We start from the raw sequence: 15,224 nt of genomic DNA, 5'->3' as shown, positions 1-15,224 counted from the left end.
TTAATCAAAGAAGCAAGAATAGATATTAAAATATAACAACAAAAACCTATGGCACCCCCTCATACTATACACAGAAAGTATTTTGAGATGGATCACAGACAAAATGTAAAAGTTAAACCTAGAAAGCTTCCAGAAAAAAACAAAGGAGAATATCTCTGCCCTTGGGGTCATGTCTAGGAAGGGGCAGAAGAGAACTTGCTGGTGGGGTGGGGGAATGTTGTTTGTCTTGATTTGGGTGATGGTTACTTGGGTGTATATATTTCAAAATTTATGGAACTATAAAGATTTCTGCATTTTTACTATATATAAATTTTACTTTAATAATGAACCGTCAGCATAATAAATAGTATCTGCTTTTCTCCTTACAAAACTACCAATCATCCATTCAAATGTACACTGAATGCCTACTTCATTCCAAGTGCTATGCTTAAACCAAAAAATAAGCAGACATAATCAGATCAGCAACTTAGGAGCTTCCCAAAACTTGAAACCAAAGTGAGGATTTCCTGGACACCAGAGAAAGCTCTTGCTTTAATAAGGCCCTGGAACTGAAACCTGAGGTAATTATAGTTAATAGGGAAATCATCCCTAAGGGTTGACCGTTCAGGGATCATAGAGGCCTCATGGGACTTGTCAGTGCTGCTCATCTTTGCCAGCCTAACTGTAGTGAAGTTCCGCTTCTTTCAGCACTGCTCTAAAACCTCTTCACACCACACCCTAGAGCTCAAGAAGTTCTAAATATGCTCAAAAGCCAGTCGGCTGATGGGGGCAAGGGTGTCAAGGGAGGGATTGAAAAAGGCAAGCAGCGGTGGGGGGAATAAGTCTAAGAAAAGCTTCTTGGAAAAGAAACTCCTCACCTTCTCATGCCCTTCCTGTGGCTCTGAAAAGCAAACCCAGGCCATCCGAGTTGGGAAGCCCACCTGGAGTATTTCTGACCGGAACTCCCCTTGAGGGGATCTAATGTCACAGTACTGTTAGCCCCCTAGAAAGTGCTTCTGAGTTAATTATTGGACAGATTGCTTTTGATTTGCTATTTTCTCTTATTGCTCTGTATGTGTTTAATTATTTAATTTTAAATAACTTTTTAAAATAAATGTTTAAAATTATTTAATTTTAATATTGAAAAACTTTATAATCTCTCACCACTTGTGTATGTACTATTGTGTAGTTTCAATCATAGAATCAAGCATTTCATTTTTGGTAGAAATAAAAATACACTTTTCTCCCTCTTACAACCCAACATATGTGTGGGATGAATACCACTGGGATTTAGGCTGAAATACTCTATTTTTCCTTTTTTTTTTTAACTTTTTTTTTTTAAAACAAAAATGGGGTTTCACCATGATGGCCAGGCTGGTCTTGAACTCCTGACCTCAGGGGATCCACCCACCTCAGCCTCCCAAAGTGCTAGGATTACAGGCGTGAGTCACCGTGCCCGGCCTCTACTTTTACTTTTTATGTCAACTATTATCACACTTTTTGCTGTCAGGTCTTAGAATTTTAAATAGTTCATGAATTATCAGAGTATCTCAGTGTATAGAAAATGCTGCACCTTTGTAGGCAAGTTGTGTATGTGTGTATGTATGTGTGTGCACACGTGCACAGAAGCTCAGCTGGGGACAGACCTGAAATGTCACTCCAGGGTCTATAGTCCCATCTCTTTGAGAATTGGTTGAGCTTCTCTGCCAAGGCACCAGCCCTTATTTCAGTTTCTACAGCCATTGGGTCATGATGAGAATGAATCTTGGTTGACCTTGAGGAGAAGCTGCTAGTCTTGTGGGCAGCAATACCCTGAGGAGTCCATCTGCGTGCTGGGGAGCAAAAGGAACTTCTGTGTGTACCACACTTTGAAGAATGAGCTCAAGCTATGAGTTTCCTTCCAGGGTAGAGAACTGATGTTTGTGTCTCTGCAGTGATGGCTCATACAGGACTCCTGAGTTATGAATTTGAAGAAAGGAAAATTATAGCACATGTTATGCTAAGGAAGGAATAATAAAATGGTTTGTGCATACTTCTTACTGTGGCCATATTTACAAGCAAGAAGACACTGTGCTTTCAGATCCCATGGACACCTCCCCATCACATTTTAATAGGGTTATAAATTAATGCAAAACAGACACATGTATCCAGTCCTGCCATCCAAGAATTACATTACAACATGGGTGGAGAGTTGGCAGTGCTCACCCAATTTTGACATTCTTGTGCCCTGAGGATGAGAGTGTTTATAGGAGTTTACAGAAACTTCTATGACATCCTTAGTTTTGTTGTTGTTTTTTTTTTTTAAAGCTAAAGTTACTGTGCGAATGCAAAGGACATTTTATGACCAAAACTGGAAATCATTATTTTTAATACTGAGAAGAGTATCTTTTATTATTATAAGGCCCTATATATTTTTTTTAACTAAACTATAAATTTAACCAATTTTATGAGAAACATCAAGGTATTAAATTCTTTTCAGATCTTCTCATTGCATAAGTCACCAACTGTTTATTCTGAGTTATTCAGTGGTATAAATTTACAGATAATTTTTTAATAGAATCTTGTGGTTGAAACAGAACTTCATAGTCATCTGATCCAACCTACCCACAAGTGCTGAAGTCCTCCCCCACTTTTTTTTTTTTTTTTCTTTAGAGACAGGGTCTCTCTCCATTACCCAGGCTGGAATGCAGTGGTGTGATCATAGCTTATTGTAGCCTCAATCTCCTGGGCTTAAGCAGTCCTCCCACCTCAGCCTTCTGAGTAGCTGGCACCACAGGCAAATGCCACCACACCCAGCTAATCTTTTTAATTTTTTTAATTTTTTTATTTTTTGTAGAGACAGAGTCTCACTATGTTGCCAAAGCTGATCTTGAACTCCTGGGCTCAAGCAATCCTCCCACCTCGGCCTCCCAAACTGCTGGGATTATAGACAAGAGCCATCACACCCACCCCACTCATTTCTTTACTCCGGTTAGAAAACACTTCCACCTTGAGACAGAACTGGCTTCCATGCAGTTGTCCTGGTTCTGGCTTCTGGGATCATTCTCAACCACTGAGTCTCAGCATGTTGGGCATGATGGCATGTTGGGCTCATGTATGTGGGGAGGGCTTGTGTCATGTACACATCATGTACTTGGGGAGGATGTGAATTTCAGGATCCTTAATGAATAAAGAGTGGAGGGGTTGTAGCTTTGCAACTATATGCCCTTCACACCTTCTGAGATTCCTGACCCCAGGATCACAGCATCTGTGCCACTATTACTGGTGACAGTGTCACATCTTTCAGGAATACTGGTACTAAACTAGTACATAAGCCTTTCTTCTCCGAGGCTAGTCTTCAGACTCAAAGACAACTAGTATGCCCTGTCTCTACCTCTCCTATTTTCTAGACCAAAACCACCAAGCCTTTAGCCATTCCCATGGGTCCTGGCTCCAGCACCCTTCACTGGTGGATGTCCTCAGGCATCACTCAGGCTACTCACTGTCCCTCTCAGAGTCTGGTCCTGGAAGTAAGACACAGAACTGCAGTGTGATCTATAGGACGAGGAAAGCAAAACTATCACTCTTTTTGTTTTTGTTTTGCTTGCTTTTAAGAAAGCAGGACTTATAAATCTAATCAGTAGGACCTCATCATTTTATGTGGGTTCTTTTGTATGTCACTAGTTTTGTAAGTAAAGACTTATGCCATACATCAAAGTTATCAGACTGAGGCTGAATGAAGTCCACCAGTCCACCTTAAAGACAGCTGTCCTCACTGTGGGAGGCCAAGGCGGGTGGATCACGAGGTCAAGAGATCGAGACCATCCTGGTCAACATGGTGAAACCCCGTCTCTACTAAAAACACAAAAAATTAGCTGGGCATAGTGGCGCGTGCCTGTAATCCCAGCAACTCAGGAGGCTGGGGCAGGAGAATTGCCTGAACCCGGGAGGCGGAGGTTGCGGTGAGCCGAGATCGCGCCATTGCACTCCAGCCTGGGTAACAAGAGCGAAACTCCGTCTCAAAAAAAAAAAAGACAGCTGTCCTGTGAATGTGGGCAACATCCCATTTGCCCACTGCTATAGCTTACAGCACCTTATACTCACCTCTTCCTAAAGATCATTTTTGAGTAACGGCATGACCATGCTGTGCATTTAAGCAAGCAAGCCCTTCTAGCTTAGGTGAATGAGAGGGAGCAGCCGAAATATAAAACAAAATATTAAGTTCATAAAAATTACAGCGCACAATAGGCTCAGATAAAATATTCATTGTTAAATAGAATTCCCTGTATGTGACATGTTCTCTTTCCTAATAATTTTCAGAGTTGTTTCAAACTTTTTACTCAAGTTTTTTCAGCCTCCAATTAAAGGTGCTGAGCTGCACCAGTCTCTGTGACCCTAAGCTCCAACCTTCTTCACTACAATTTTGGGGGCACTAACACATGCCAGGCACAGCACTCAATTATAAATATATGATTTGTGTATATCGTGTGTGTGTGTGTACACACTTCATTTTCCCCATGGAAAAATTTATCCCTCACAACTATCCAATAGAGTTTGTTACCTCCATTTAACAGATGAAACAAACAACATTCCAAGAAGATATTGCATAATATTCTATAGATGTAATAATTAGGAAATCAAATTATTTGACCCAATGTGTCTGTTTCTAAAGACTGAACATATCCAGGTACAGTGGCTCACTCCTATAATCCCAGCACTGGGAGGTGGAGATGGGAGGATCACGAGGTCAGGAGTTTGAGACCTGCCTGGCCAACACAGTGAAATCCCATCTCTACTAAAAATACAAAAATTAGCTGGGTGTGGTGGTGGGCACCTGTAATCCCAACTACTTGGGAGGCAGAAGCAGGAGAATCGCTTGAACCCAGGGGGGCAGAGGCTGCGGTGAGCTCAGATTGCACCACTGCACTCCAGCCTGGGCAACAAGACTGAAACTCTGTCTCAACAACAACAACAAAAAAAAAAAAAAAAAAGAGAGAGAGGAGAAAAGACTGAATATTGCTTTCCCCACATATATCATAGTACAACTGTCACAGATTGAGTTAGCTGGCTCCGATTTTAAATAGCTACTATTTAAATATTTGCTGAACATATTGTTACCGCCTGGCCACAGGGATATTGTTTGGAAAAAAACATTTACAAGTTTAAGGCCATGTTTAAGTTGTTCTTTTTGGTTTCAGGCCTAATATACCACAGGACATCCCTAATCCCTGTGTACTTGGAGGGCGGGAGTGTGTCTTAGTCAGTGTTGCTTCCTTCCAAGTCCTGAGCACAGTGCTGTGATGTAGTCAGGACTCAATCTTGATAAACATTGGTGTAATTAATAGGTTACATGTCCACCAAAGAAGCATATGCTATGCTGATCATTGCAGAAGAATTCCAAACAAAATGCACCCCGTTTTCCAGATACAAGTGGTTGGGAAAATAATGAACTTGCGTTGCCACTCATGAGGAGGGCACTAAAACCTTGTCTCATACCTGCTTTCTTTTTTGCTCTCCCAGTAAGTGACAACGGTGACCACTTAAGCACATGGATGACCACATGGATGAGACATGAGCACAGTTGTGGCAGAGAAGTTTCTCCACTCCAGAATTGTCCACAGCAACTTGGCTGAGCCGCACTACACACAGGGAAGTCATCAACCTGAGTTAACAGTTTTCGAGATGTCAACTTCAGGCTGATCAGCAGATGGGATGTGAAAAATACTACCCTATTCTATCATTTGCTGTTGCTTGCTGAACTGTGAAGAACTGCATGAACTATATTTAAGCTGCTTTCTATACCATTGCCAATCACGTTTTTGGGCTTGGAAGTGCTATTTTCCTATGGACTTTTGCATTATTTCATTGTGCATGCATCCAGTGATTATACATAAGCAACATATGTAATCTGCTTATATATTTTTTAAAATCCATCCATGCAAGTGGTAAATAAAGTAAAAATTCTTTTTGCAAAATTATAGCTCATGTTATTAAAAGTTTAAATTGGTTTCATTTAAAGATCAATATAATAGGTCTGCCTATACTTTATAGAAAACTAGCTTCTATAAAGATTTTTTCACTGTTTACTAGTGAAATGAGAAAAGCAAAGCTATTTATAAAAGGCCTTATGTCATGTACATACATTGTCTTTGAAATATTTGTGATCTAGTTTATTGCTTGTAAAAGAGAAATTACATAATTTATTTAGTAAATACTACTGTAAACTATAGTTTTGTTGAGAGAAATAAAATATTTTGTTCTCAATTGTGGTGGTACATTGATTCCAATGATTTATGGTCTTTACATTTCTTTTGTTAATTAAAAATAACCCAAATACTCTTCATTTGAGATATTCAGAAATCCTAAATAAACTGAATTTCATGATGTATGAAAATGGAAAAAAACTTCAATAGCAGCTTCTTCTGAACATATCCAAGAGACTTTCCCAGATGTCCTGGTATATTAGTCAGCTTTCACCATGTTATGCTGTGGTAACAAACAATCCCAAAGTATAGGCGCTTTCACCAACATAGTTTTACTTCTCCCTTACGTGGGGAGCAGCTGTAGCTCTCCTCCAAGAATCTTCTTCATTCTAGGGTCCAGAGCAGCCACTATGTGGGAAAGGCAACTTTCAGAGGCAGTAGAAAAAGAGCAATGGCGGAACCAATGAGAGCTCACAGAGCTTCTGCTTCAGTGCAGCTGACAGCATTTCTACTCACGTTCCCTCTGCCAAAGCGAGTGACGCTGACAGGGCTAAAGTCAAAGGTATGGGATATACACTTCTCATACGGGAGTGGACTCAGCAATGATTATTTTAATCAATTAATGCAGTTTACACCGATAGGTAAGTGTCCCTAGCAACAGAGACCTAAGAGGCTGGGAGAAAAATCATTAGAAAGCAAAATGATCAAGGCTGCAGAAACATATTCCTGATGAGTAAGATGCTCAGTGTTAAATACTTCAAGTTAAAACAAGCTGATTCTTGTAAGCTAACATGCTGTAAACTTTTGTAAATGTAGCCCGGAGCCATAGTTACTCAACGTAAGTAGCAATTTCACTGCAGAGTCAGTGCTGGAAAGCTAGGATATCAACAGGGAATTCTGCAGAAGTGGATGATCAAGGATCCTCTGCCTCTCTCTCTAGTATCCATATCTGCTACCACTCTCCCTTACTACATGGGTTTTCTTTTTTCTTTCTTTCTTTTTTTTTTTTTTTTTAGACGGAGTTTTGCTCTTGTTGCCCAGGCAAGAGTGCAATGGTGCAATCTCGGCTCACTGCAACCTCTACCTTCTGGGTTCAAGTGATTCTCCTGCCTCAGCCTCCCAAGTAGCTGGGATTATAGGCAGGTACCACTATGCCCAGCTAATTTTGTATTTTTAGTAGTGACAAGTTTCTCTGTGTTGGTCAGGCTGGTCTCAAACTCCTGACCTCAGGTGATTGGTCCCCCCTCGGCCTTCCAAAGCACTGGGATTACAAGCATGAGCCACCATGCCCAGTCCTACATGGGTTTTCATAGGTGAATCCCACTCTTCCCCCTCCCATTTGTAAATCTACCCATTTATCTAAGTAGGGTTCTTAACCTAGAACCCACCAATTCCTAGAAGAGTCAGAGATAAACGTTATTAAGGTCATAAAATCATATACATGAGTTGGGTATGCTTTTGTGTATATGGGGGTTTTTTCATGAAGAGAAAGACTATACTTTTTATCAAATTCACAGTGACCTGGACCCAAGAAATGTTAAGAATCTTTATTTTAAGGCCTAACTCAAATGCTATTTCAATACCATGAGCCTATAATCCTTAAACCTCTATCCCCACCTGAATCACCCGTGGCCTGCCTGTGTTATCTCACCTGTTTCAAAAAACCTCAACATTTTCAACTGTTTTCTAATTATTGAGATATAACTTACATATGCTCAAGTGCACAGCTATGAATTGTGTGGTCCAATGAATTATTAATTTGTGTATACTCATGTGCCCAGCACCTAAGCAGATATAGAACATTTTCAGCTAACCTGTTGAATCTTTCATGTCCCCCTCTCGACCAATGCCATCCTCACAGGTCACTATTATGACTTCTAGCATTATAGTTTTGCCAGTTCTTTTTAAACAAAACTTTATTGGTAATAGTTGGTTTTTTGTTTTGCTTTTTGTTTTGGGGTGTTTTTTTTGTTGTTGTTGTTGTTTTGAGTCATAGTCTCACTCTGCCAGTAGGCTAGAATGCAGTGGCACAATCTAGGCTCACTGCAACCTCTGCCTCCCAGGTCCAAGCGATACTCCTGCCTAAAACTTCTGAGTAGCTGGGACTGCAGGCACGCACCACCATGCCCAGCTAATTTTTGTATTGTTAGTAGAGATGGGATTTCACCATATTGGCCAAAATAGTCTCAATCTCTTGACCTCATGATCTGCCCACCTCAGCCTCCCAAAGTGCTGGGATTACAGGAGTAAGGTATCGCACCCAGCCTTATTTTGTTTTGTTTTGTTTTGTTTTGTTTTGTTTGAGACAGAGTATAGCTGTGTCTCCCAGGAGTGTAGTGATGTGATCTCAGCTCACTGCAACCTCCGCCTCCTGGGTTCATTGATTATCCTGCCTCAGACTCCCAAGTAGCTGGGATTACAGGTGCTTGCCACCATGCCTGGCTATTTTTGCATTATTTTTAGTAGAGACAGATGGGGTTTTGCCATGTTGACCAGGCTGGTCTTGAACTCCTGACCTCAAGTGATCCGCTCGCGTGGCCTCCCAAAGCACTGGGATTACAGCACCCAGCCTTATTGGTAATAATTTTGACAGATGTTTACAACAGCAGACTGTTCAAGAGGAAATCTCATCCTTTTGAAGCACATAGGTCAAATCACCCTAAGCCCACCTGAAGCCCCACCCCAGGCCTGAGAGCTCCTTCTGGGATGGGAAGAAGTGATGAGGGGGAAATATGAAGATGAATAAGGTGGCTTGCCAGCAGCTCCTCACTTTTCTATTAAGAAAGAAAACAGGCCTCACACCGTGGCTCATGCCTGTAATCCCACCACTTTCGGAGGCCAAGGCAGGAGGATCACCTGAGGTCAGGAGTTCGAGACCAGTCTGGCCAACATGGCAAAACCCCATCTATACTAAAAATACAAAAATTGATAGGGGGACCATCCAAGATGGCTGTTTAGGAACAGCTCAGGATTGCAGCTCCCAGTGAAAGCGCAGGGGGTGAGTGGATGCCGCGTTTTTATTGCCCACAGACTAGGAAATTCCCGGGCGGAGGTGCTCCACGGTCGCCAGCGTGGCTGTTTCGGCCAGCACCGCTGCTTTGCCCCGCGCGGCTGCTTTGTCGGCGCCCCGGAGCCGCGCTTCTCCGTACAAAATACACCGGTCCGGGGGCCCTTTTGGCTGGCGATTGGAGCCACGGGAAGTCGCCCATTCGCCGGTTCAAAAAGGGGACTGAGCAGAGAACCAGGACAGTAGATTCCAGGGCAAAAAAACAAAAAAAAGCGCCACAAACCTCAGTGCCGCTGTTTAAGCCAGCGCAGTGAGTGGCTGCAGGGGAAAACAAACAGACCCCGGCGCCTCTTCAACAGGCGACTGGAACACCAACTTAAAAAAGGCTCTGAGGCAGGGAGCCAGGCGATCAGGCTCGGCTGGTCCCACCCCCACAGAAGAACAGCAACCAGAAACTCTGGATTGAGAGTCTCACAGCAAGCGCAGCTGAACCCAGGACGGTCCAGCTCTGTGGGGGAGGGGCGTCTGCCATTACCGAGGCAGCCCGCCACTGCCAAGGCAACCCGCCATTGCTGAGGCAGCCCGCCGTTGCCAAGGCAACCCGCCACAGCAGAGACTCCGCCCCAACAGAGGCGGGCCACCATCGCCAAAGCAGTTCTAACTACACCCATATAAACAGGGCTGCAGGGAAGTTCACTTGGCAGCGGGGCGGAGCCCACAGCAGCTCAGCAAAGCTGCTATAGGCCGACAGTGACTAGGCTGCCTCCTTGTTGGGCAGGGCAGGTCTGAAGGAAAAAAAAAAAAAAAGAAGGCGGCAGCATAACGAAAACTCATAAATAAAGCCCTAAATCCCTGGGACAGAGCACCTGGGAACAAAAAGCAGTTTATGAGTTCTGCTGCAGCAGACCTAAAAGTACCTGCCCAGCAGCTCTGAATGAACAACAACAGAGCTCGCAGGTCACCATTTGAGCTCCTATAAAGAAAAGACCGTCTCCTCAAGCAGCTCCCTGACCCCTATATATCCAAAAAGACACCTCATAAAAGAAAGATCAGATTGACACTAGGCGGGTATCCTTCTGGGACAAAGATAGCAGAAGAAGAAAACTGGTAACAACCCTTGCTGTTCAGCAGCTGCTGCAGGTGAACCCCAGGCAAGCAGGGCCTGGAGTGAACCTCAGCAGACCTACAGCAGGGGGGCCAGACTGTCAGAAGGAAAACCAAGAAACAGAAATAACCTCATCATCAACAAACAGAATGTCAATCTGAAAGATTTGAGACCCAATCTGAAAGCCAACAACCACAAAGTCGACAGGTGGATAAATCCTTAAAGATGGGAAGAAACCAGCGCAAAAAGGATGAAAACACCCGAAACCAGAACACCTCTCCTCCTAAAAGGGATCACAACTCCTCACCAGCAAGGGAACAAGGTTGGAGGGAGAATGAGTGTGATGAAATGACAGAATCAGACTTCAGAAGGTGGGTAGTAAGAAACTTCTGTGAACTTAAAGAACATGTTCTAACCAAATGCAAAGAAACTAAGAACCTTGAAAAAAGATTTGACGAAATGCTAACAAGAATGGACAAAATAGAAAGGAATATAAGTGAATAGATGGAGCTGAAAAACGCAACACGAGAACTTCGTGAAGCATGCACAAGTATCAACAGCCGAATTGACCAAGCAGAAGAAAGGATATCAGAGGTCGAAGATCAACTCAATGAAATAAAACGGGAAGGCAAGACTGGAGAAAAAAGGGTAAAAAGGAATGAACAAAGTCTCCAAGAAATGTGGGACTATGTGAAAAGACCTAATCTACGTTTGATAGGCATACCCGAATGCGATGAAGAGAATGAATCCAAGCTGGAAAATACTCTTCAGGATATTATCCAGGAAAACTTCCCCAACCTAGCAAGGCAGGCAAACATTCAAGTCCAGGAAATACAGAGAACACCACAAAGATATTCGTCAAGAAGAGCAACCCCAAGGCACATAATCGTCAGATTCACCAGGGTCGAAATGAAGGAGAAAATACTAAGGGCAGCCAGAGAGAAAGGTCGGGTTACCCATAAAGGGAAGCCCATCAGACTCACAGCAGATCTCTCAGCAGAAACCCTACAAGCCAGAAGAGAATGGGGGCCAATATTCAACATCCTTAAAGAAAAGAACTTTCAACCCAGAATCTCCTATCCAGCCAAACTAAGCTTCATAAGTGAAGGAAAAAATAAAATCCTTTGGGAACATGCAAGTACTCAGAGATTTTGTCACCACCAGGCCAGCTCTACAAGAGCTCCTGAAAGAGGCTCTACACATATAAAGGAACAACAAGTACCAGCTCAACTAAAGGGCAAAACACCCAGCTAGCACCAAAATGGCAGTATCAAATTCACAAATAACAATATTAACCCTAAATGTAAATGGACTAAATGCCCCAATCAAAAGACACAGACTGGCAAATTGGATAAAAAGACAAAACCCATTGGTGTGCTGTATCCAGGAAACCCATCTCACATGCAAGGATACACAAAGGCTCAAAATAAAGGGATGGAGGAAGATTTACCAAGCAAATGGAGAGCAAAAAAAAGCAGGAGTTGCAATTCTCATCTCTGATAAATTAGACTTTAAAGCAACAAAGATCATAAGACACAAAGGGGGACATTACATAATGGTAAAAGGATCAATGCAACAAGAAGAGCTAACGATCCTAAATATATATGCACCCAATACAGGAGCACCCAGATACATAAGGCAAGTTCTTAATGACTTACAAAGAGACTTAGACTCCCACACAGTAATAGTGGGAGACTTTAACACCCCATTGTCAACATTAGACAGATCAACCAGACAGAAAATTAACAAGGATATCCAGGACTTGAACTCAGACCTGGACCAAGCAAACCTAATAGACATTTACAGAACTCTCCACCCCAAAGTCACAGAATATACATTCTTCTCAGCACCACATCACACCTACTCTAAAATTGACCACATAATTGGGAGTAAATCACTCCTCAGCAAATGCAAAAGAATGGAAGTCGTAACAAACAGTCTCTCGGACCACAGTGCAATCAAGTTAGAACTCAGAATTCAAAAACTAACCCAGAACTGCACAGCTTCATGGAAACTGAACAACTTGCTCTTGAATGTTGACTGGATAAACAATGAAATGAAGGCAGAAATAAAGATGTTCTTCGAAACCAACGAGAATGAAGACACAACATACCAGAATCTCTGGGACACATTTAAAGCAGTCTCTAGAGGAAAATATATAGCAATAAGTGCCCACATGAGAAGCAAGGAGAGATCAAAAATTGACACCCTATCATCAAAACTGAAAGGGCTAGAGGAGCAAGATCAAGAAAACTCAAAGTCTAGCAGAAGACAAGAAATAGCTAAGATCAGAGCAGAACTGAAGGAGATAGAGACACAAAAAACCCTTCAAAAAATCAATAAATCCAGGAGCTGGTTTTTTGAAAAGATCAACAAAATAGACAGACCACTAGCCAGATTAATAAAAACGAAAAGAGAGAATAACCAAATTGATGCCATAAAAAACGATAAAGGGGATATCACCACAGATTCCACAGAAATTCAAACCATCATCAGAGATTATTACAAACAGCTCTACGCACACAAACTAATAAACCTGGAAGAAATGGATAAATTCCTGGACACTTGTCTCCTGCCAAGCCTAAACCAGGAAGAAGCCAAAACCCTGAACAGACCCATAACAAGGTCTGAAGTTGAGGCAGCAATTAAGAGCTTACAACCCAAAAAAAGCCCAGGTCCAGATGGGTTCACAGCTGAATTCTACCAGACATACAAAGAGGAGCTGGTACCATTTCTTCTGAAAATATTCCAAACAATACAAAAAGAGGGAATTCTTCCCAAATCATTTTATGACACTAACATCATCCTGATTCCAAAACCCGGCAGAGACTCAACAAGAAAAGAAAACTTCAGGCCAATATCCATGATGAACATAGATGCAAAAATCTTCAATAAAATACTGACAAGCCGATTGCAACAGCACATCAAAAAGCTTATCCACCATGATCAAGTAGGCTTCATCCCAGGGATGCAAGGCTGGTTCAACATACGCAAGTCTATAAACGTAATTCACCACATAAACAGAACCAAAGACAAAAACCACATGATTATCTCAATTGATGCAGAGAAGGCCTTTGACAAAATTCAACAGCCCTTTATGCTAAAAACACTCAATAAGCTAGGTATCAATGGAACGTATCTCAAAATAAAAGCTATTTATGACAAACCAACAGCCAATATCATACTGAATGGGCAAAAACTGGAAGCATTCCCCTTGAAATGTGGCACCAGGCAAGGATGCCCGCTCTCACCACTGCTATTCAATATAGTATTAGAAGTTCTAGCCAGAGCAATCAGGCAAGAAAAAGAAATAAAGGGCATTCAAATAGGAAAGGAGGAAGTCAAATTGTCTCTATTTGCAGACGACATGATTGTATATCTAGAAGACCCCATTGACTCAGCCCCAAACCTCCTGAAACTGATAAACAAGTTCAGCAAAGTCTCAGGATACAAAATCAATGTGCAAAAATCACATGCATTCCTATACACCAATAACAGACTTAAAGAGAGCCAAATCAAGAACAAACTTCCATTCACAATTGCCACAAAGAGAATAAAATAACCTAGGAATACAACTAACAAGGAATGTAAAGGACCTCTTCAAGGAGAACTACAAGCCACTGCTCAACAAAATAAGAGAGGACACAAACAGTTGGAGAAACATTCCATGTTCATGGTTAGGAAGAATCAATATCGTGAAAATGGCCATACTGCCCAAAGTAATTTGCAGATTCAATGCTATCCCCATCAAGCTACCAATGACCTTCTTTGCAGAACTGGAAAAAACCACCTTAAACTTCATATGGAACCAAAAGAGAGCCCGCATAGCCAAGTCAATTCTAAGCAAAAAGAACAAAGCGGGGGGCATCACACTACCAGACTTCAAACTATACTACAAGGCTACAGTAATCAAAACAGCATGGTACTGGTACCAAAACAGAGATATAGACCAATGGAACAGAACAGAGGTCTCGGAGGCAACACAACATATCTACAACCATCTGATCTTTGACAAACTAGTCAAAAACAAGCAATGGGGAAAGGATTCCCTGTTCAATAAATGGTGTTGGGAAAGCTGGCTAGCCATGTGCAGAAAGCAGAAACTGGACCCCTTCCTGACACCTTACACTAAAATTAACTCCAGATGGATTAAAGACCTAAACATAACACCTAACACCATAAAAACCCTAGAAGAAAATCTAGGCAAAACCATTCAGGACGTAGGTGTAGGCAAGGACTTCATGACCAAAACACCAAAAGCATTGACAACAAAAGCCAAAATAGACAAATGGGACCTAATCAAACTCCACAGCTTCTGCACAGCAAAAGAAACAATCATTAGAGTGAATCGGCAACCAACAGATTGGGAAAAAATTTTTGCAGTTTACCCATCAGACAAAGGGCTGATATCCAAAATTTACAAAGAACTAAAACAGATTTACAAGAAAAAAACTAACAAGCCCATTCAAAAGTTGGCAAAGGATATGAACAGACACTTTACAAAAGAAGACATACGTGAGGCCAACAAACATATGAAAAAATGCTCATCATCACTGGTCATCAGAGAAATGCAAATCAAAACTACATTGAGATACCATCTCACGCCAGTTAGAATGGCGATCATTAAAAAATCTGGAGACAACAGATGCTGGAGAGGATGTGGAGAAATAGGAACACTTTTACACTGTTGGTGGGAGTGTAAATTAGTTCAACCATTGTGGAAGACAGTGTGGCGATTCCTCAAGAACATAGAAATAGAAATTCCATTTGACCCAGCAATCCCATTACTGGGTATATATCCAAAGGATTACAAATCATTCTACTATAAGGACACATGCACACGAATGTTCATTGCAGCACTGTTTACGATAGCAAAGACCTGGAACCAACCCAAATGCCCATCAACGATAGACTGGATAGGGAAAATGTGGCACATATACACCATGGAATA

At 41.9% G+C, this 15,224-nt stretch overlaps 1 protein-coding gene across 2 annotated transcripts in view; it reads left to right on the top strand.

Annotated features, from left to right (window-relative positions):
- Nucleotides 1-6,222, top strand: part of PIP5K1B (phosphatidylinositol-4-phosphate 5-kinase type 1 beta) — a 344,249-nt gene extending 338,027 nt beyond the window's left edge. For both annotated transcript variants that reach the window (XM_032290962.1, XM_032290961.1), the window contains one exon: nucleotides 5,479-6,222. In XM_032290962.1, the coding sequence (XP_032146853.1) occupies nucleotides 5,479-5,481 (3 nt within the window). In that variant the 3' untranslated portion in view covers nucleotides 5,482-6,222. The remainder of the gene's footprint in view (nucleotides 1-5,478) is intronic.
- Nucleotides 6,223-15,224: the final 9,002 nt, after the last annotated feature.

This window comes from Sapajus apella, unplaced genomic scaffold (genome assembly GCF_009761245.1).
Source record: "Sapajus apella isolate SASKATOON/1434 unplaced genomic scaffold, GSC_monkey_1.0 scaffold24, whole genome shotgun sequence".
In the NCBI taxonomy this organism is placed as follows: Eukaryota; Metazoa; Chordata; class Mammalia; order Primates; family Cebidae; genus Sapajus; species Sapajus apella.
Note: the sequence above shows the minus strand (reverse complement) of the source record. Positions and strands in the feature narration are given on the sequence as shown.